Below are 22,430 nucleotides of genomic sequence, written 5' to 3'. Positions count from 1 at the left end.
CTGACAGCTCTCAACTTTACATTTCTGTGCATCCCTATTTATCTTAATTTCCATTTTCACTATAAGCCAGAATTAGAAATTGTGAAGTTAGACCTTCCAATCTAATAGTGTCCTTTATTAGCTTGCTTCTATTTTTTATAACTTTCTTCATTTGCCGCCTTATTGGATAATTTAGTTTTAAAAGCTTTGCACAGTACTACTTGTCACATTTTTGCATAACCATTTTGGCCTCCTTACTTTTTTTCTGTTTAAATTTGGACAAATTTAAAATGCAATTGAATAGCTTCCAAATATTGTTAAATGTGTTCCACTCTTAAAATGTAGGAAAGCTACATAAATCATGTACTTGTACTGACCTGTTACATTGGGATGGTTCCTTGTAAAAATACTTTCAGAAAGATTGATGTAGAAGAAGTGGTAAGCAGGAGGATGATGGAATCAGTAAACAGTACCACACTGAGAGATGATGTTAATACCAGAAAAATAAAGAAATAATACAAAAACTAGAGGAATTGGAAATCTGAACAGAGAATATAATTAAAAATATAGAGCTGATTCACAGTGGTGAGAGGAAAGACCTTGAAACTAATAATTTAATGAAGGAGAGAAGAAAATGATATTATAAAATCACAGCTGTTAGGCTTTTAAGGTTGCAATATGATAGGAGTACAAAGAAGACAAATGTGAAGAATACATTAAAGACCATGTCTTGTTCTCAGATACTTTATTTCCAGAAAGACCTCGACCAAACATTTTTCTAAAAATGGGATGGTGGGCTACCTTTTATCATAATTTAATATAGTGAAAAGAGTTAAGAAAAGAGCCCGAAAAGTGATTTAGAAGATAGGAATGCTTCATGAAAGATTTAGAGAGTCATTTGTTACTGAATTACTTCATTAATAACCTTGATGATTTGCTGTAAAACTTGGCATGGTAGCATACCTACTCTACCTAAAAAGAAAGTACTCATTTTTAATTGAAAGTGGATTTGAGCTTTGAACTTCTGGTGGAAAGCCATTTACAGGCTTCTGCTTTACTGCATAAATGTATTTGTCATGGTGGGGAAGCAATAAAGGGGATTTGGGGTAGTTCAGGGAAGCTATGTGCACATTTCTAAAAATAAATCTGCATATACACCTAAATCCTGACCATGGGCCTCTTTGGGCATGCTGCCAATAGGCAGAACTATGCCATGCAAGCTAATGGCCTTGAGAACTTGTATAGTAAAGGCCAGGTTGATATTACCACAATTATTTTCACTTTTTTCTTAAGAATCCAGAGCTGAAAAACTCTGTGCTACCTAAGAGCACTTTACCCAGTAAATAACCAAGACTTGCAAAGCCCTAATAATCTTGATAATTTCAGAATTTGGGAAAGGACCTTTCATTTAGAGAGCAACTACATTGTTGTTTACAATAGAAAACTCCTTATTTCAGTTCTTTGTCTGTTGGTACAGTCCAATAAGGAAACATTTGTTTAAAAACAATGAAGAATAGTTGATGGAAAGCTACATGACCCTATGGAGGCTTTCTTATAGGAATATAATTCCAGACCAAATCTCTAAAGAGTTGCCACCAGTGTATTGAAATATAACAGTAATAGCTATTAAAACTAGTACTCTACTATCCATTGTTGTTTGGCCGTTCCTATTATGAAACGAATTAGTTTTGTTACGCTCTTGCAAGGCTGTTGATGGTTTTACTTTTGTTCCTTTTTGTTGATTTTTTTTTTTTTTTTCCTCCAGCTGCAACCACATTACAGACTTGACAGGAGGCACATTGACCCACTTAATACTAATTGTTATGGAGTGGCATTCATGTTTGTATTTCAAATGGTTTTATTATTTAAAGACACATCTACTACTTCAGAATTTCCAGCTTCCACCCTGAAATCGATTAATTTCCTTACTTTCCTAGTCCACCCATCAAAGCAAAGAAAACAGTATAATTTACACTTACTTCTTGTAAAGAACTTGCCAAATTATATCAGCATCTACACCCCTTGCTGCAGATGCTTCAAATTTTCTCTCCAGTTTGTTGCTGTTGACCTCATTCTTTGTGTAATTGTTTTTTGGGCAATCAAGCCTCAAACACATTTTTCAGCAGGGCTTTGTCTGTTCTTTTTTACAGCTTATAACTTAAATGTGAGACTTCCAGTTCTTACTGTTTTGCTGTTTCTATAGCAACCAAACCTGTGCAAACCTAGCAGTATCACTTTGTTTCACAGCTGGCATTTTGTGTTCTCAGTAAGGGGAGAGTTTTAGGGAAGCATAGAGTGTTTAATTGGCATGTATCTGGGTCATAAGTGTTGACATTATTATAGAGTTGCATCATCTTTTATTAAGAAGTTTGTTAAATGATTCAGAATGGAGCATTCTGTAGCATGTCTTTTTTTCCTTTGAATGAAATACCACCCTTTTAGGGAAGAGATGTCCATGATTTCTTTAATGTATTTCTTTGTTTCTGGTCTCTTGTATGCCATGGGCAGCACAGCCCTTGACATAGTCTCTGACCTAGAATTATCCTTTCTTCATCATATAAATAACTGCAAGACCTATTTCAACAATTATGGTATTGCCTATACCTGTTTCTTAATAGTCATCTGCCTACAATCTTATGTGTTTGGTTTTTTTAATCTCCCTCCTTCCCCTTTTTAATAACTGCTACTTTATCTATCCTGGTTTTTTCAGCTGCCTCATAGCCCAACCAAATCATGTCAAATCCAGTGTCTTTTATATAAGAGAGGCCATATCAAGACAAAATAGTTTGAGGCAGTCAAATATTGTGCACATCTAGAAACAAGTTTAGCATATTCTTCTTCCTTATATGTACGTTTCATCTCTTAGAAACAACAGTTCCCTAAAGGAGAATTAATGGAGATACTAGTATGTCTGACACTGAAATAAAGTCCCAAGAGACTAGCATCTGGCTGACTATACCTCCTAGGTAGCCTAAAATATTCTTTCTATATCTTTCTCTCTTGATTCTTCTTTGGTAGTTTCTGGACTTATCATATACAACTGCTCATATCATGTAGACAGTTTTTATGTAATAGAAAATTCCTACGTAAAATGATACAATAACATTTTCAGAAAATTGTAAAAGGATGGATATGTAGAATATATTGTGGATGTGGGGATAAAAATTCACCTAAGGTCAGTCCTGGCCTTTTTCCTGTTTCTTTTTGTTTGTTTTTTATTTTATGTTAAAATTTTAGTTTCATAGTCCAGATTAAACTTCTGTCATTAAATCTCAACATTTTATTTCTATATGTGCTAAACAACTAGTGCTCAACTAAAACAGCTTCAAGAAGGGTCTTTCACTTTGATATGAAGATGCCAAGAGATGGAGAATCCACCAGCTGGCTTAAAAGTTTTTCCTCTTGCGTAATCACTTTGTTGTTAAGTTTGTCATTTATTCCTTATTGTTCAGCTTCAGCTTCCAGCCACTTACTCTTTTTATGCTTTTCTCATTGTCCCAGAGTCATTTAATAATGAATACTTTCCCCCCATAAATTAATTTATACACTGTAGTCAAGTCACCTCAGTCTCTTTTAGATAAATTAAACATTAAGCTATTTAAATACTGCACCATACTCCAGCTATTCAGTCATCTTTGTGACTTTTTTGGCTTGCTTGTCCTCTGTGACTAGTAAACCAAGAGTCACTGCTTACCAGAATACAGTTCATTGTTCTGTTGGCATCTCCTCCTCCTTTTCTCCACCTCCTATCTCAGCTCTTGTTTTCTGTGGTTACATTTGTGTTTATGGTCTGTATATGAGGAAATAACTTTCAGCGAATATTCCACACAAGTTCCTCATGTTAGCGCTGGCCTCATACAGACCTTCAGTTTCTCAGAAGAAATCACAAGTGTACAAATGTTTAGGATTTTTCTCCCAGAATAAAAATGGCTGCTCCAGGAGAAAAATAACTTAGGAGCAACCAGGATTAAATCACTCCTGGGAGAATTTGTCCTGAGAGCACAAATATCTGTACACAGTACAGTCCTTCAGCATCCCAGGGTGCTTTGCTCCACCTCCCTTCTCCCCTCCCAGGAGACAGCATATTACTTGCTGGACTCTGCAGTCCAGCTAAGGAGGGAGAAGAACACGGATCCTTAGCAATCCCACATTGTGCTGCAGGGAGACACAAGATGACCAATTAGCAGTCTGGGTCACCTCATTAGGGCTGTTATGTACACTGCTGCCATTCTGTCCCTAGGCAGACTGAGGGAGCATGTAGAGCACACTGGGCTGCACGGTGTCAGCACTGCAAACTCTCTACTTTTTAGGGCTCAGCATGTGAATGTCTGTTCAGGCATCTCCACGTAAGTTTTTCTACCAGGAGAACAAACTTGGAAGAATTCTCCCGAATCATTTGAACATGTGTGTGCAACCATTATTATTCCACACCATGATTTTTTTTTGTCAACTTTAGAATTGGATTTAGCTAAACTACAAAAAGGCATGCTTAGTGTAGAACAAGAGTATCTACACAGAGAGAGTTAATTCAGAAGAAGTTTTGCATTCTTAAGTCTCACATTAGCTTTTTTTTTTTAGCTGTAGCTTCCCCACAGAAGCCCCTTAGTTCAGCTAGCTGTGTGCTGTAATGGATTTTCCTATTCTTCCCCTATCTTCCTGGCTGATGTAGAGCTGTTAGTTGCTTTGGATTTTTCTCTGCACATTGAGCCTCCCACTGAAACCAATTTAATGCAAGGATAGCCATGATCTTTTGAAATCTAGCCTAAAAATACACTACTTCTTTGGGCCATCTTTAGCCCTTAACCTGTCGGGCTTCTCTAGTTTGTTGTGTTCCTAACTTGCTTTATTATTCCCCGCATGTTACATTAGTAAAGAACAATATAGGTGTTTTGGCAAAGGCTATAAATTCCTTTGTAATGCTTTCCAAAAATAAATAGTTGTGGAAATTGGTCAGTATGATGGAGGCGATATCTTTTATTAGGCCAACTAGAATAGTTGCAAAAACAATTCTCTGTTTGCAAGCTTTTGGGCGCACACACCCTTCCTCAGGCAAAGGAGAACGCAAAGATTGTAAAATTTTTCCCAGGTAGAAATGAAACGTTATCCTGCACAAGAGAGCTGGAGGATGGTATAAATTCTCCTGGGTGGAAAAGTTCATTTTATGCAAATTAGGCTCAGATAAAAGTTGGAGCAGTCTATTTACCTCAGAGGTGTCTGGTGGTAAGCAGGATGTTGAATTTTGCATCTTTCTTGTTTAAGATGTTTCATATTTTACTAGAGCAGTATTATGGTGACCAACAGAGCTGCTTCCTCTTTTGAATTCTGTTATGCCTCCGTTAGTGACACTGCCATTAAAGACCCCATACATTTCTAGGAGGAAGAGTTGGATTGCATTCTTGATCCAGTTTCAGATTTTTATTGCTGTGATTTGAAAGGTGAGCTGTAAGATGAGGCTTGACCTTTGGATACCAGGTTGAATCTGTAAGGCTGGCTCTTATATTGCAAATCTCTTTGTTTATAAACAGGACAAATTTACTCAGAAGCATTTGAAGACAATAAAAATAGAACCTTACAATATTATTTTTACAGCATCACTTTTCATACTGAAATATTGATCTATTTCATAGCTTACATATGAAGATCTGCAGAAGTGTTTAGTAATATTGTATGCAACAGTAAGATCCTTTGGTCAGGCACTTGGTGCAAAATCCAGATTGGCCCCGTAGGCATTTCTGCTTATCCACAGTGATGCCTACAAACTAGATGCCACCTAGTCAGTGGCTAGACTGTTGGCTAGTGCTTAGGCTAACAGTTCAGATGGTGAAGGGTTCCTGAATGGAATTCACTTAGTTTTCTGGGACAGTATTAATTCTGTGACTTTTTAGCGGTAGTAAAATATAATAGAAGTTTACTTGAGACTTAAGATAAAAAGATTGAATTCAGTGGGTATTCAGAATCCTGTCTGTTGAGTAAGAAAGTTACAATTTTGACTAGTGTTTTTCAGAGTGGAACTATACTTCAAAAAATTGCACTGGGGCTATGATGGTTTGCCCCAGCTGAATGATCTATCCTTAAGTTTATAGGTTGCATTTTCCCACTGTTAATTTTTACGTGTAGTAGGTCTATCTGCAGCAGTTTTTTAGTTTATTTTTTAAATGATTGCTTACACTTGGAAATTTACTCCAAGATAGAAACCTTCTACTTCTAGTACTTAGGTAATCAGAATGTCCTTTGCATGGTCTGTGACATTTACTTTGCTTTCTGTGTTTTTGTTCCTCTCAAATCTGCCACAGTTCTCAAAGCAGCACTGCAAAGATGCTGTGAGTAGATGTATTTGAAAACAAAAAAAAAAGCTTAAGTTAGGTACTCCATGATATGTAGCTTATACTAATATGGAAATAAGAAGAGGATATAGGAACTTCCAGATTTGCAGTCTTTTCTTCAGCTATAAGGGCACATCTACATCTGCAGGCACGCGCACTTGCAGGAGGTCAAATAGCAGCAGCACAAATTTGTGCCGGAGATTTGTGCCTCACCACATGTGACTGAACATGCACTTTGGTGTGGGGCAAATTGTACCACTTGAGGCAAACTGACCCTGCCCAGCTCCTCCTAGGTCTTCAGCCACTCGGGTGGTGCATATGGGCCTGCTGCCTGGGCTGGCCCCAGCAGTATAAAAAGCTGCCCTGGTGACGTGGGTGACTGGTGCCTCCTGATCCTGGGGGGGCACCAGCGGCTGATGGTTGACTGCAGGGGGGTCCCCCAGTGGCCGATCACCGACCAGGGGAGGCTTCTATTGGTGTCCCCACATTCTCAGGGGGGACACTGGCCATCGCCTCTCACTCCCCAGCCAGCGAGAGCCTATGTGTCACCTATGCCTGGTGAGCAGCTCAAGGCTACCAGAGCTTCTGAAGCCCAGCCAGTTGGTATCTGGGTACACTAGTCCCTTGTGCCAGCTGGACTGCTGAAGCGGCCCTAACTTAGAGTGCCCCCCACACCCTCTACTCACTGCAGCAGTCTGGCATTGGGGGCTGCTGCCTCTTTGTGACCTGCTGCCACCTACGACAACATCCCCTTGGACCTGCGACCCTATGGTTGTACGCCTGCCAGACCCAGATGGGGTCTGCACAGCCACCTGGGCTGTGATAAGGGCACTGCAGCAGAGCTGTCTGCACCTCTGGGTTAGGTGCCAGCAGGCCTTGGCTGCACAATTAGCCTTCAGGCGGCACTGCTGTCATGTCTTTTGGTGCCCCCACTCTGCCATCTGGACAGCTATTGCCCGTAAGATGTGCTCATTGCAGTGGTGCACTTCAGACTGTTGAAGCGTGTCCTCCTGGCCCCAAATGGCAAGGATGTCAGCCACCTCATCTGCCCTCCAGCTGGGTCCCCGCTGCTGGCCCTGCATGGAGTTCTCTGCCTGGGTCCTGCCACTTGCCTCACTAGCAGAAATCCTGGTGTACCCTGTTTAAAAATTGCAGATTCTCTGATTTAAAAAACCCAAATTCTGTAATTTAAAATACCCAAAATTTGTGTTCTTCCATGATTAAAATGAAACGCCACTGCAATTAGAGAGATCAGTTGGGCAACGTTTTATTGATCTATTTACGATTTTAAAGCAGTTTGGAAGCCTACTAGTGCTTCTGTCATCATAAAATAGATTCTAAATATCTGTACACTTTGGCATTTGCTTTTGGGTTTTTTTTATCATAGAAAAATCAGAGCTGCCCTCGCCCCCTTCCCTCACTAGTATGTGGGGCGCTGAGCAGCGCTGATATGCCAGTGTCCTGCCCCTACCCTTGCCTCTTGCTTCCAATCCACAGCCCTGCCGGTGCCCCTGACTCCTGACCCTCAGTCCCTGCCTGCCCCCACCAGCTCTCTCCCGGCCTCAGCTCCGTCCCAACACCTGAACATGAGTCCAGCCGCAGCTGTCCCACCCATCTGCTGCTTTGTGGTGCTTAGCAGTGCCAGCTCTTGTTGTTCTGCCATCTGTGCCCAGGCCCTAGCAATCCTCATGGTGTTCCTGGGAAGCCTTTGACTGGGGCTCAGGGACTGAGCTGGGCAAGCCCCTTCCTTTCCAGGCTGCGCCGCTCCCCCCCCCCGGCTGCTGTAGGGGGAAAAGGGGGCTCCAAGTCCACTTTTGGTGGCCTCTCCTATCCAGAGCAGTCCTCCACCCCCAACCCCTATCTCTCATGCACATACCCCAGCTGCCACTTCCACCCCTTGCCCCAGCCCATCACACCCCACAAGTGGGTCCTCCCCTACCTGCATGTCCCTACTTGCCTTGGACAGAGTCTGGGTCCAAGCCACTGTTGCTCCACTAATATTTGCCCCATCAGCCTGAGGAAGCATGCTGGAGCAGCAGGGGCACGGAGAAGCAATAGAGATGCTCTGGCTGGGTGCCAAAGTGTCTCCTTGGAGGACCCAGCCTCTGGTTGCCTCTGGGCACACTCCTGGGTTACTCCCTGAGCATCTTTTTTCTGGCATGGTTTTTTTGTTTGGTTGGTTGGGTTTTATACCGGGATTTCCTGGCATCAAATTTAGAGTCCACACTGCAAATATGCAGCTCAGGGAACATTTTTTTCATTCCTAACATGCCTCTTGCAGCATCTCAAACTGCTTTGAGACGTCACAGCAGGCACATTCTCTCTTGTCTGGGCGCGGCCTAAGAGGTGAAAATTTGCCCTAAAGAAAATTGCTTAACATGCATTTGTATTTTTGTCTTTGTCAGAGGCTAAATAAGAATCATCATCTAGCTAATGCTGTACTTTGGTTAGAGCACTCTGCAGTTGTGATGCTTTAAGAATGTCTACACTGTAGATGCACAGAGATGAAAAGGATTAAATACTAAATACAGTAAAAGTGACATATTTTCTAATGACTCTTTTGCTAAGACATTTTTTCAAGGGGTCTTCCATTAATCACTGAACCACGCAAGTTTTGCCTTGATAGTTAGACCAATGTGCTCTTTGGACACGCTTTTGAATTGGAGCCTTGTATTATATTGCCACAAACTGCAGATTACGTGATACTACCAACATCCTGCTGACTCGCTAGAAACAATATTTTAACACTTTATGAAATTATTTAGGAGTTTGAAGTAAAGTTGGGCCTGATCTCCACTAGAAACCCAATGTTAGCTTCTGGTATCAGCTTGTGATAGCAGTTTATTTAGTATGTGCTGCTAATATACAGATATATAATAAATGATATTCAGTGCTCTGCATCTTTTCCATTTGAGATAGCTACTTTGAATATACCTACATAATAACTGTCTTTATACATCTACTGTACTGTATACTTCAACTTCTCAGATGCTTTGAACTTAGACAGTGTTTGCTATTGCCCATTTTATATTTAAAGCAGAAGTTTGCCCTTTTAAATGGCATATTCCATTCCAGGTGAAAGAACTGGCTTTGTGTGTGACCACAGATCAAACATTGTATTTGCCATCTTTTAGATTACTGAAAAGCCCATGCTTTATTTTTAGGCAAATAACTGTGGGCTAAAATTGACACCCTTCCTGATGATTGCATCCTCTGCTAAATCACTTTGAGAAAATCTCATGCAGTCAGATAACCTGCAGGGATAGAGTGGGATCCAGAGGGGCACTGTATGCATCTACAGGAGTACTTAGCATATTATGGGTGCCTAAATCCAAAACAAGCAAACAAAAAAAAAGTCCAGCTTTGACAAGTGGTATGGAGAGCACCCTGACCCAGAATATTATGTAGCCAGGTGGTTAGGGCACTGCTGAGAAATGGAAGACATAAGTTTGAATCACCTCAGGCTGAGGAGAGCCCAGAACCCTGGTCTCGCACTTCCTGGGTGAATGTTCTGACAACTAGGTAATTGGGCTGAAAATTAGATGTATCCTGTCGGTTAGATGCATTGCACTTGGCCATTCTGACTGGGTGGATGGTGATTCCTATAACCCTGAGTCAGCTGGGGCTGGACCTCAGACACATTCTCCAGTTTAGTGTTTCCTCATGGTCACTTGTGCATGGCTCCGTGCTCAGCATCTGAGTTTTCTCAATTGTCTTTTGGAGGTATCCCATGTTTCCGCATTGACTACATACGAAGCTAGACATTTAGCCTTGGTTTTTTGAGTCCCAAGGCTGGGACCTGATCCTTATTTTCAGGTATTGACAGAGGTTGATCGCGCTATACTTGTAGATGGTGTCTGGTAAAAGTATTCGGGAGGGGGAGATTTCTGGTGGGTATTCATCATGCGATATTGGTCAATTGAATTTCTCCTTTTTGTTTTCCAGAAACCAGCAAACATTCTGGTAATGGGAGAAGGTCCTGAAAGAGGAAGAGTCAAAATAGGTAATGCTTTTCAATAAAGCTTTCATTAGCTGTGCAACATATAATTAAAAATATTATTTGACATAATGTAAAGTAAAATCCATGTTATTTTTAAAGGAATCTGTATGCAACATGACAAACTGTGGACCTCTGTCAATGAGTCTTAAGAGGTTGGCAGTTTTCAAAAAAATAGTGTAGACATGTATATGAATAATAATGGCATCTGTAGGTCCATTAGATGAGATAAAATGCAGGAGCTATAAACATTTTGATTCTTCAGCACAAATCAGCAATTGACTGCCTGCACACAAATAGAAATTTCCCTATGGGCATGTTAAGGTACATGCAGCTTAACTGGCTACTTCAAGGTGACTGGTAACTTGTCCTGAGGTAAGTGAAAGGATTGAGGGCTAAGCTATTAGAGTTTTGCTTTCACCTACCACAGGATAAATCATGCACAATACCATAGGGTGAATAAATTGTCTACCCATTACCTTATTAATACCATCCAACCTAGGAATTCCTGCAACTATTATGAAACTTTTTAGCACTGGTGACAGTTGGAGGTACTGCATTTACTCACATACCACATTCACCTTTTCCCTCAAAACCAGTTCTCCAAAACTGGGGCTGTCTTAAGCAGAAAAGCTGGGGTTTTTTTGTTTGTTTGTTTGTTTTCTTTGCAGGAATAGAAGCCAGGTTGAATAGAAACATACAGAAACAGTGCTCTAATGGCTCCCAAAATGGCTCCTACTTCTCTGTCCCAGCAAGAAGGGGCAGAGTCCCCTGTTAACATTTCACAGCTGCAGTAACTATTAGCTGCAATTGAACTGGCTTAGCTGTTGCATGTGGTCTGTAGTATCATGAGGCTTATTGTATGGAAACAACAATACTATTTACTGGAGCTTATGTAAGGGCTATTTGCAGTGAAGAAGTTAGTCTTGCCAGTGCTTTTGCAAGGGTCTGGGGCCTAGTCTTGTTGCCTCACTCAGACTTGTCTCCTGGGATGCCACACTTTCTGGACACTGTTTCCAGGAGGACTTACTCTGACACAAGTTCATCACAGGGGCACAGAAGGGGATTGGCGAGGTTTTATTCACCAAGGTGCCCCCTGGGATTTCAAGAAATAATGGCCACAAGCTAGCAGAGAGCAGATTTAGACTGGACATTAGGAAGAACTTCTTCACAGTTCGAGTGACCAAGGTCTGGAACGGGCTCCCAAGGGAGGTGGTGCTCTCCCCTACCCTGGGGGTCTTCAACAGGAGGTTAGATAAGCATCTAGCTGGGGTCATCTAGACCCAGCACTCTTTCCTGCCTATGCAGGGGGTCGGACTCGATGATCTATTGAGCGAAGTGCACGTCCTATTTGGGGGGATGTGGTATGTGAGAAAATACAATAGTTTACTTGACTAGAAAAATGTCTTGCTTAGTATAGTCTGGCACTCTGCATTCCAAATTGCTGAATTTAACAATGTTTGACTTTATTGTGTAGGCAGTTTCTAGAAAAGTACTTTAAAATGTTTGATATTTTAAAGAACTGCAGAGAAATAATTATGTTAAATTAGTTAAAATTAGTTAAGTCAGTTTCACTATGTAGGGTAGGGTGGGCAAAGTCTGGCTTGCGGGCTAGATCTGGCTAGCAGTGGTCTCCATTTCCCAGCCACCCCTGCCCAGGTGGCTGGGGCCGGTTTCTGTGGAGACTCCAGCAGCAGCTGCGCTGTGCTAGCATGGGACCAAGGTTTCTGTAGAGACCGGCCCCAGCAGTGCTGGCAGGGCGCACAGCAGGGCAGGGAGCTGCTCTGGAGCTAGGCTGGGATGTTGTAGGGGTGACAACGTGATCTGGAGCCAGGACCAATCTGCAGCCTACATGCTCCAGGCAGGGGCATGCAGGTAGCGGGTTGTGGCTTTGCCCCAACTCCTTGCACGGTAACAGCATGGTCCAGAGCTGGGGCAGAGCCACAATCTACAGCCTGCATGCTCTGGGCATATAGAATAAAATATAGAATACAATCGGGGTCCAAGCAGTCCACACCTTGGAGTGTTTATTCAGAATTCACACTTTTAATTCCTTCCTCGTGTTTTTCATCATTATTAACAAGTATGTGCCTAGATAACTCCTTATCTTTAGTACTATTGTATCATTTTTGAGTTACGCAAGTTGATTGCATTCCAAATTTATCTCTGGAACAATATCCTTTAACTGGCATTCATTGCTTATGACAGAATTTAGTGGCCGATTTTTCAATCTTTTTACTTTTAAAGTCTTCTTACTCTTAGAGCTAGTTGAAGTCAGTGGGTAATGCTTTGTCAAGGCACTGACTGGTCTAACTTCTTGCCTCTTGAAATGATTTCTCCAAGTTAGTATTAAGGAAGTTTATACTGTGATAATTCTAGTCTCGTTCCATAGATAAATAGCTGTCAGTCACAAGAGCTCTCGGGTCAGAAGCTTTCAAAAGCAGTTAATTCACTAAAAAGGGGAAGGGGAAAGTACATTTTAGTTTTATGGGCATAAACTTAATTGGGGCAAGAAAATTACCCTGAGCAGTTTCTGGCTTCCTGTAATCAGAGAACCGATGAAGAATTTCTTGCATTTGAAAGTTTGTCTAACATTATTCCAACTAGTTGGTCCAATAAAACCATAACTGGTCTGATAGTTGGTAAGAAATCCTTGTCTCTTGCATAATTTCCAGAGCGCATTTGGACAATAGTAGTACTGTACTACAGTTTTGTGTACTGTATTATAGTTCCATGATGAAGCCACTTAAATGGGACAAATTTATTCCAAGTGTTTAGTGATGAATTGGGGCCAGGGTTATTTGAAGAAATTCAATTAGGTATCTAGTTAACTGTGACTATGTAATGGTCGGTGTTCATTAGGTCATATTTTCCACTAATAAAGAGATAACGCAATAGCAGCACTTTTCTTGTTATTTTATGATCCATTATGTACAGTCAAATAAGAGTCTTAATATTCATTTTCCAGCTGACATGGGTTTTGCCAGATTGTTCAATTCACCTCTAAAACCATTAGCAGATTTGGATCCAGTCGTGGTGACATTCTGGTACAGAGCTCCAGAACTGTTACTTGGTGCCAGGCATTACACGAAGGCCATTGGTAAGTTACTATGAAGGGAAGTGGTATATTTATACATTTCCTAAATAAGCTTGAAGGTTACATAATATGATGTTGCCGTATGTTGGCCAGTGGAGCTTGCTGGGCCTTGGGTGGTCTGCAGGTCAGACGCATGGGGAGGCAGAAGACATGTCAGTGTTGGGGCAGGAACAGTGAGGACAGGATGCAAGGCTATTCTAACAGACACAGGTCTCACTGTCTGAGAATATGCAGAATTCACCTTGAAGAGCTTCAGTCACAGGAGAGTGATTTTCATTTCTGTCTGCAAGGAAATGTAATACTGTTTTTACTTGAATCAAAGGTGAGGTTTTTTCCCCCCATTCAACATGCTGGGGTCGACAGAGATGGGGGGACAGCCCCTTGTATTGGATTTGAGTACACGCTGGAGGGGGAAGCAGCAGCTGATGCTCTGACTCTAAGGCCAGGGTCAGAGTTGGAGTCACAGTCACTGCCCCACAAAGCCTGTATTCCCTGCTTCCTCTTACCTTCCCCTTGCAGCCCTGGCACCTGCTGGGGTCCCAGTCCAGTCAGGGAGCACAGAGCTGCTGCTTCTGTGTGGCTGGGGTGGGGCTGGAGGCAACATGCTTCATGTTCCCTGCCCTTGCTGGATTGGGCCCCAGCAGGTGTCAGAGCTGCAAGGTGTTGGTGGAGAAAGGTAAGGGAGTAAGCAGCAAGGGGGAGGCAGTGCATGGTGGAAGCTCTGTGGGGAGGGGCAGGCAGTGGGGAGGCAAGTTGGTGGGGAGGAGGTGCCCAGGGGTACAGGCGCTGTGGGGGTGGGAGGGGCAGGCATCAGGGGGTGGTACACAGGGGTAGGTGAAGGAGGGCAGGCACTGGGATGAGCAGATGGGTGGGGGTGGGTAGAGGGGGTACAAGCACTACAGGGGCAGACATGGGGTGTCCAGGCATCATGGGAGGGAGCAGGGGACAGGTGGCAAGGGGCAGGATCTTGACACTTAACTCCTCTGCTGCCTGCTCTGCTGTTGCTGCTCATCCCAGTGGGGGCGGAGGGTTATGGGGGGAGAATTTAATTTCTAGACATGAAAAATCTATAACAAACTTATTAATTTTCCATATTTACAATCTACATTTTTGGTTGTTCATCTTAAATTCAGAGTAATCTTGGATTCAGGTAAAATATGATCATTATGGGATAAAATAATGCCTTCTATCAGTTAAACTATACAGATAAATTAACTGATTAAAATATTACTGCTGCTTTAAAAAAAAACTTGGAGCCTGTAAAAACTTTCTGTGAATATGAGAATAGATCCCAGAAGATTGTTAATCAAAAATACTACATTCTAATATGATAGAAACTTAATAAGCTCAACTGTTTTTTACTATCAAGATGTAACAAGGCAATAATGTTTTACAATATATTTGTGATAGGAACATATTTGAAGTATACAATGAATTACAAGCGAGGAAAGGACTATCAAAACTTTTTTAGTAAAATACTTGGGGTATATTGCTCCCTAGAGAAAACAGTCTACTCTAAGTTTAAATATTTTCCACAGAGTGAGATTGTGTTATCTGGTGTTCTTCAAGGTACCTCGTATTCATGCAGTAATTATTATTATCCTTTGCTTACATCCTTTACACACTGGGTATTAAACAGTGAAGAAATTGTTATTACTTTCAGAACAAAGATCTCAATTATAGTCAGTTTAGTCAGCTTAGTTACTTAATAATATGCTATATTATAAAATATAGCTCAGGAGGCTTGTCAGTGAGGCCCTAAGGGATCATGACCACAGGGAGTTCAAGAAGAGTGGTTGCTCCTCAAGGGAGCGATCCTCAATGCACAAACTAAGTCTATTCCATCTTGGAGGAAAGGCAGCAAGAGGGCACAGCAGCCCCCCTGGCTCTCCAGGGACCTAGCAGATCTTCTGAGGCTAAAAAGAAAGGCCTACAAAGGATGGAGGATGGGAGTCACCTCCAAGGAGGATTATTCTGCACTGGTCCAGTCCTGTAGGGAGCAGACCAGGAAAGCCAAGGCTGCAACTGAACTCCAGCTAGCTCTGAGCATCAAGGACAATAAAAAGTCCTTTTTCAGATATGTGGGGAGCCGGAGGAAAAGCAGGGGCAACATTGGACCCCTGCTGAACCAGATGGGGCAACTGACAACTGACGCCCAGGAAAAAGCCAACCTATTAAATAGGTACTTTGCGTCGGTCTTTCATCAGCCCCATGGGACACCCATGCCTGCTACAGGGCTGGGAAGTCCGGGTGAGGGTGATCCCCTGCCCTCCATTAATGCTGACTTCGTGAAGGAACATCTTGAGAAGCTGGATACCTTCAAGTCAGCCGGCCCTGACAATCTTCACCCCAGGGTACTCAAGGAGCTGGCGAGCATCATAGCCTCTAGCGCGGATCTTTGAAAACTCTTGGCGCTTTGTGTAGTGCCCGAAGACTGGAAGAAGGCCAATGTGGTGCCTATCTTCAAGAAAGGGAGGAAAGTGGATCCGGCTAACTATAGGCCCATCAGCCTGACTTCTATCCCGGGGAAGATCTTAGAAAAGTTTATTAAAGAGGCCATCCTTAATGGACTGGCCAACACCAACATCTTAAGGGATAGCCAGCACGGGTTTGTTGCGGGTAGGTCTTGCTTGACCAATCTCATTTCCTTCTATGACCAGGTGACCTATCACCTGGACAAGGGAGAAGAGATTGATGTCATATATCTTGACTTCAAAAAAGCCTTCGATCTGGTGTCCCATGATCGCCTCTTGGAGAAACTGGCCAATTGTCGCCTTGGGTCCTCCACGATCCACTGGCTGGAAAATTGGCTCCGGGGTCAGACCCAGAGGGTAATAATTGATGGAAGTCACTCATCGTGGTGTCCTGTGACCAGTGGGGTCCCCCAAGGCTCTGTCCTTGGACCCATACTGTTCAACATCTTCATTAATGGTGTGGACACTGGAGTCAGAAGCGGACTGGCCAAGTTCGCCGATGACACCAAACTTTGGGGCAAAGCATCCACACCAGAAGACAGGCGGGTGATCCAGGCTGACCTGGACAGGCTCAGCAATTGGGCGGACAAGAATCTGATGGTGTTCAACGCTGATAAATGCAAGGTTCTCCACCTTGGGGGAAAAAAACCTGCAGCATCCTTATAGGCTCGGCAGTGCTATGTTGGCTAGCACTATGGAAGAAAGACTTGGGGGTCATCATTGACCACAAGATGAACATGAGCCTGCAATGCGATGCTGCGGCTAGTAAAGCAACCAAAACACTGGCTTACATCCATAGATGCTTCTCAAGCAGATCCCGGGACGTCACTTTCCCCTTGTACTCAGCCTTGGTGAGGCCGCAGCTGGAGTACTGCATCCAGTTTTGGGCTCCACAATTCAAAAAGGATGTGGAGAAGCTTGAGAGAGTCCAGAGAAGAGCCACGCGCATGATCAGAGGTCAGGGAAGCAGACCCTACGATGTTAGGCTGAGAGCCCTGGGGCTCTTTAGCCTGGAAAAGCACAGGCTCAGGGGTGATCTGATGGCCACCTACAAGTTTATCGGGGTGACCATCAGTATCTGGGGGAACATTTGTTCACCAGAGCGCCCCAAGGGATGACGAGGTCGAATGGTCACAAACTACTACAAGACCGTTTCATGCTGGACATAAGGAAGAATTTCTTTACTGTCCGAGCCCCCAAGGTCTGGAACAGCCTGCCACTGGAGGTGGTTCAGGCGCCTTCATTGAGCACCTTCAAGACGAAACTGGATGCTTATCTTGCTGGGATCCTATGACCCCAGCTGGCTTCCTGCCCTTTGGGCGGGGGGCTGGACTCGATGATCTTCCGAGGTCCCTTCCAGCCCTAATATCTATGAAAAAAAAAAATTATATAAAGAGATAGATGCATTTCAATGGCAAAATTCTGTGAAAGAAAATAATACTAACTTTAACAAGAAGTATCATTTTAGATTACCAGTGATAGTGAATTTCTTAAGTTCTTAAGTTTTTGAAAATATTTGTGAGAAGAGGCATTTGGCCCTTTTAAGGAATTGCATCAGGACTGGGGTCATTCTAAAGAATAAAGAGTTATAAAGTGTAATACCATATTTTATTGCATACCACATGCCCCCAAATAAGACACAAACCGTGTTTTGGGAAAGACAGAAGTGTGGGGGGCGGGATTTTTCCAGAATCAGGGCTGAATACAGGCTGCATGGAGGACAGTCAGAGTTCACTCTTCAGTGTCACTCATTCTTTCCTTGCAAGCTGCATAGCTCAAGTTTTAACCCTCTCCCAACTTCTGCCAAATTTGTTCCTGATTCATGTGGCCCCTGGCATTGGTGCACATGGGTCCACATGCACTCCCTGAGATTGGCTGTGACCCCCCCCAGTGAAAAGCTGGTGGCAGCGATTAGCTGCTGGGGTAAGGGGGTGGGGCTAACAGGGCTCAGTCCCCCCAAACACCAGGACAACCCAGCTGCAGGCTGCTGCAGCAGGGGGGAGGGGCATGCTGGGCTCGCAGTTGGTCCAGCAGAGCAGGCAGGTAGGTAGGTAAGGTTTCTTTTCTTCCTTTAGTTTCTGGGCTTGGGGGACATGGGGGAAATCAAGACCCCCATAGTGCAGGAGGGAGCAGGGTAGGGGCAGGGCCAAATCATTCACCCCCTTCTGTGCCCCATTCTCTGCTGCACTGTGGGGATTCTCCCATGACCCAGCTTGGCTGGGGCCCCATTCACGGAGAATGAGGTCCCAGCCAGGTCAGGTCATGGGGCAGTTGGATCCCAGTGGCTCTTGTCACTGTGCACAGTGCGGGGGAGCTGCGGGGGGGGGAGCATATTCCCCCAGCCCCGTGGATCCAATGCTTTGCGGCCCTGGATGAGCCACTGGGCTCTGATCACCACACGACCCAGCCTGATCAGGGCCCCATTCACAGTGAATAGAGCCCTGGGCGGGCTGGGTCATGGGACAAACAGAGCCTGGAGGCTCCTGCAGTCATAGCACTGGGGAGCCAAGGGGGGCATGTTTCTCCACCCCCCCCCCCCGATCTTTGTATGGGGAAGGGTAGGCTGCAGCTGTGAAGTGAGCTGGGCTCTGCCTGCTCCATGCCTCGCTGCAGCCTTTGAAAGGGGTGCAGCACAGTGCCATATGCCTCGCTGCCCAGCCTGCCCAGCAGCAGGAAACACATGGTCCCTGCAAATTTTTTTTCTCCCTCTGCCCCGGTCAGCAATCAGCCACAGGTCACCCCACAGTATTAGGAGGCACCAGTCACCCGTGGTCCCTGGCAACCATTCCAGCATCCCTATGCCTCCAGTCTGGTGTGGAAATTATTTTGTTCTCTTAAAACACCACCCCAATTTTGCATTGGTAATGTTTGTGGAAAATTTGGGGGAAACTCGCTTGTGGCATATGAGTAAATGTTATTTACAGTTCCATATCAGTTACAAATGTTAGCTAGATCCTTAGTTTTGGTCCAATCCCTATAGCTCTGTAACTGTATAAACTGACTATAATGTTGGTTTAAATGGCCATCTCAAGATTCTCTCTGCATGGAAGAAGGCCCAGTGACTTAGAATTGATATAAATAGTTCTAAGGACAACCTACAGTATAGGAGGTTTAACTGTGGGAAGGGAGCTTGCCTAGGTTGCTGGTGTGAGTCAGTGTATTCCCAGCTGCCCAACAGCTGTGTGGGGGCCATCACAGCTGCCTGTAACTTTAAAACATTTTTTTGACCAAATAGGATCTACTGGAATCAAACCACTGTTGGTTATCTAGTGTTCTGTGACATATTGCCACAATAGTAGGAAATTATCTTGATTCAGAGGTATTGCTGATTGATAGGTGACAAACTATTTGCTGATCCAGGTAAATGAAGTGCATATACATGCACCCCCTTCTCCAACATCTTAGCATACCTCCTGTTATTGGTGTAACATGCTCTTGTTGTTTCAGCTGTGATACTTTAATTAGTTCTTGCCCATACCAATGATGGGGGATGTTGAGGAGCATAATGAACAAGGAGATGGTTTACTTTAGATCAGTGATTCTCAGCCTTGTTAGATTCAAGACACCCTCCAAAAAATGCCAGCTCTTAGCTTTCACTCGTTCTTTGACTACATACAAATAATAGGAAAATTCATATGTTGCAAAGAACTCACAAAGACCACAACAGATCAGAATGTTTTTAACACTCTGGATTCCTATTTGAAATCTCTGGGTTTATCTTGTGAATCATGTTTGCACACCTAATGGTGCTAACTTGCACTATTGCACTTGAAAGGATCTTAAAGCTGCAGCACCCTGGTTGAGAATCACTGCTCTAGTTGCACCCAATCCAGTGCTCTCCCTCTAAAGCAGTGGTTCTCACTCTTTTTTGTACCAGGACCCATTTGAAAACATTGGCCAGTTCTGACCCAGTGCCTCTCATCCCTGAACCGCTGCCCCGCACCCACCCCACCCTGCTGTGTGGGGCAGGGGGTGGGTGTGTGAAGGGCATGGGGGGCCCTAAGCAGCCCCTTGCAGGCTGGAACTCTGACAGCCTGCAGGGAAAAAGCCACCATTCCCCACATTTTTCTCCATTTTTAAAGTTGTTTGATCCATTTTTAACGTTTGTTTGCAACCCTTTTATATATTCTTGTGACCAACTTTTGAGTTGCGACCCATGGGTTGAGAAATGCTGCTTTAGAGCATCTACTCCTGCCATTGTAACAGCTGGATACTGGGCTCAATAGACCTTTGGTCTGATGTAGCATGGCACTCTGTGTTCTCCTTAAGGACTATATGGTCTAAACTAGCATCTGTCTCATTGAGTTGTCATCTGGCCTGTGGGGCTTGCCGAGTCTGGAAGTTTGGCAGCAGGGAAGCCATGACAGCATTAATTGTATCAGTTCTCAAAGCTGCAACAGTTACTGCTGCCACTGCTTGTCCTGTCATCAAACTTCCAGAACCATGGAGAGCCTTGTGAGCCCAGAAATGCAGTTCCCCAAGCCAGATTGGGCCTGTAGGGCCAGATGAGTTGAGCACCACTGGTATAAACCAAGGTACATTACAAGGACTCATTTTGATATCCTGGAGGAGATTGACAGGTTGGCAAGATTTTATTATTATTATTATTATTTTTAGTGATGTAGGCTAGCATTTGTAGGTTTGACATAAGGAAGGAGTCTGTTTGAGGGATCTGAATAAACAGAAAGGGAAGTCACACAATGGAGCTGGCGTAGAGTCTTTTCACAGTGCATGGGATAGCAAAAAAGAAAACATGGAGCTGAGGACAGCGGCGGAAAACATACTGAGGCCAGATTTGTTGTCAGCATAAAGGATTAAAAGAGAACATAAGACCTGAGGTATATGAAGAGATGAAGTTATGCAGAGTCTGAAAGCAAAGAGAAGCTTATAACGTAATGACTGCTGCAATGTTTATGCTTCTTATGAGTCTGAACTTGCATGTAGCCTGTGGCATTATGAGCACTTAAAAAGCAATCTTTAATGACCTAATCACGCCAGAAAGAGTTTCCATTTCAATTTAAGAACTCATGTTAGGCACGTATTCATTGATGAGCCATGTACCTCTCAAACTGCATCTAGACATTTCTTTATGAGGAGTATGTTTAACTTGTCTTCAGATTTCATAAGTTGGTTTAGTAATAACTTGTTAATTATATAAATTTCTCACTTAACTCGTTTGTATTGAACTTGTGCTTTTCAAATAAAAATATTTTTGAAGTTCCATTTTATGCAAAGGTTACAAATAACACAGTATATTTGTATAGGTTTTCATTAGAGGTGCACCGATATATTGGTCTGATATCAGATTGGTATTGATGTAAAGAAAAGTGTCTATATTAGATATTGGCCCGATAGGACCAATAATTTAGCCAATAAATACGCATGCTGCATGCAGCACAGCGCAGCACGGAGCAGAGCCTGCAGCGTGGAGAGCTGCCTCCAGCTGGTAAGTCGGAAGGGAAGGGGAGAGGGAAAGGGAGTTTGGGGAGCAGATCAATGCCCCTCACACTGAGGGAGGGGACGGGCAGGCGCCACCCAGGCGGGGGTAGGGGAGGCAGCGTGGGATGGAGGTGCAGCTTGTTAGGTGGGGGCAGCTTCCACCGCTGCTTGCACCCTGGGAGGGCTGGGGTGGGGGGTGTGTGCCTCTGGATTTGCACAGTGTGGGGTGAGCTGCAGCTGCGGGGTGGAGGGAGCCAGATCCGGCGCTGCATGGGGCTTTTCTTGCTGGGGGATGGGCTCGGAGTGGGCTGTGGTGGCACTGGAAGGAGGCTGCAGCCACCCCAAATTTTGCCCCAAAATTTTGCCCCAGCTCCGCTCCCAGCCCCGTGCCACTGTCAGCTGCCCAGCACAGCCATGGCTTTTCCTGGCGCTTGGGTGGAGGCAGGGCAGTCAGCCGGGGAGGATCTGGGAGTCTTAGTAGATCACAGATTCGGTATGGCTGAGTACAGAGGTTCAAAAGACCCAAGGCAAAATCAGTTAATCTTCACAGTTTTTTCTAAGCTGTGTAGATTGAACCGGTAAAAGACTGAACTGATGTTCAGTATTTGGGTGGCCCAGATGGGTAGAAGCCTGCATTGACCTAAGCCAGGAGCTTGGGGCCACTCAAGCATACAACCTCTCATTGCTAGGCTGCCTAAGGGTGCTGTGCCCAACTCAGCGGCAGCACAGGCCAGATTGGCAGCCAGGGTCTGCAGAGTGTGAGGGAAAGCACCTACTGAGGCTAGACGCAGGGGTGGGAATGCATCCCCCAGGCTGACACTGGGCCTCCCAGCTGGGGTCTGTCTGGTGCTGGGTGAAAGCACACACTTGAGGCCTTTTAGTCTCCCTGCAGCTTGGAGACAGCCTGGGATTGCCCCTGCCCTAGCTCCACCCTCTCCTCAGCAGTCTGACTGGGGAGGGAGCAGGGCTGGGGTGATCTTGGCCTGCCTCTGAGCTGCAGGGAGAGAAAAAGCTCCCAGTGAGTGCTTTCCCCATGCACCAGGCAGACCCAGGCTGTGGGGGCTAGTGCCAGACCAGGGGTGCATTCTCACACCCTCTGGGGAGGGTGCAAGACAGCCAGT

The 22,430-nt window shown here is 44.3% G+C and overlaps 1 protein-coding gene and 1 long non-coding RNA gene across 9 annotated transcripts in view; one reads left to right on the top strand and one right to left on the bottom strand.

The window, feature by feature from the left end:
• The window catches only part of LOC132252183 (uncharacterized), a 29,549-nt gene extending 27,316 nt beyond the window's left edge, over window positions 1-2,233 (bottom strand). Inside the window, exon 1 of the long non-coding RNA XR_009464039.1 lies at window positions 1,959-2,233. This is a non-coding gene — a long non-coding RNA (uncharacterized LOC132252183). The remainder of the gene's footprint in view (window positions 1-1,958) is intronic.
• The window catches only part of CDK19 (cyclin dependent kinase 19), a 219,732-nt gene that overhangs the window by 135,654 nt on the left and 61,648 nt on the right, over window positions 1-22,430 (top strand). For 7 of the 8 annotated variants that reach the window (XR_009464037.1, XM_059732897.1, XM_059732905.1 and 4 more), the window contains 2 exons: window positions 10,248-10,305; window positions 13,268-13,399. Coding sequence is in view for 7 of the 8 variants with exons in the window: in XM_059732897.1 (XP_059588880.1) it covers window positions 10,248-10,305; window positions 13,268-13,399 (190 nt within the window). In the remaining variant the exon portion in view is untranslated. The remainder of the gene's footprint in view (window positions 1-10,247; window positions 10,306-13,267; window positions 13,400-22,430) is intronic. The other variant, XM_059732902.1, reaches the window with a different exon arrangement.

The sequence above is a fragment of the Alligator mississippiensis genome, chromosome 1, assembly GCF_030867095.1.
Source record: "Alligator mississippiensis isolate rAllMis1 chromosome 1, rAllMis1, whole genome shotgun sequence".
Classification (NCBI taxonomy): domain Eukaryota; kingdom Metazoa; phylum Chordata; order Crocodylia; family Alligatoridae; genus Alligator; species Alligator mississippiensis.
Note: the sequence above shows the minus strand (reverse complement) of the source record. Positions and strands in the feature narration are given on the sequence as shown.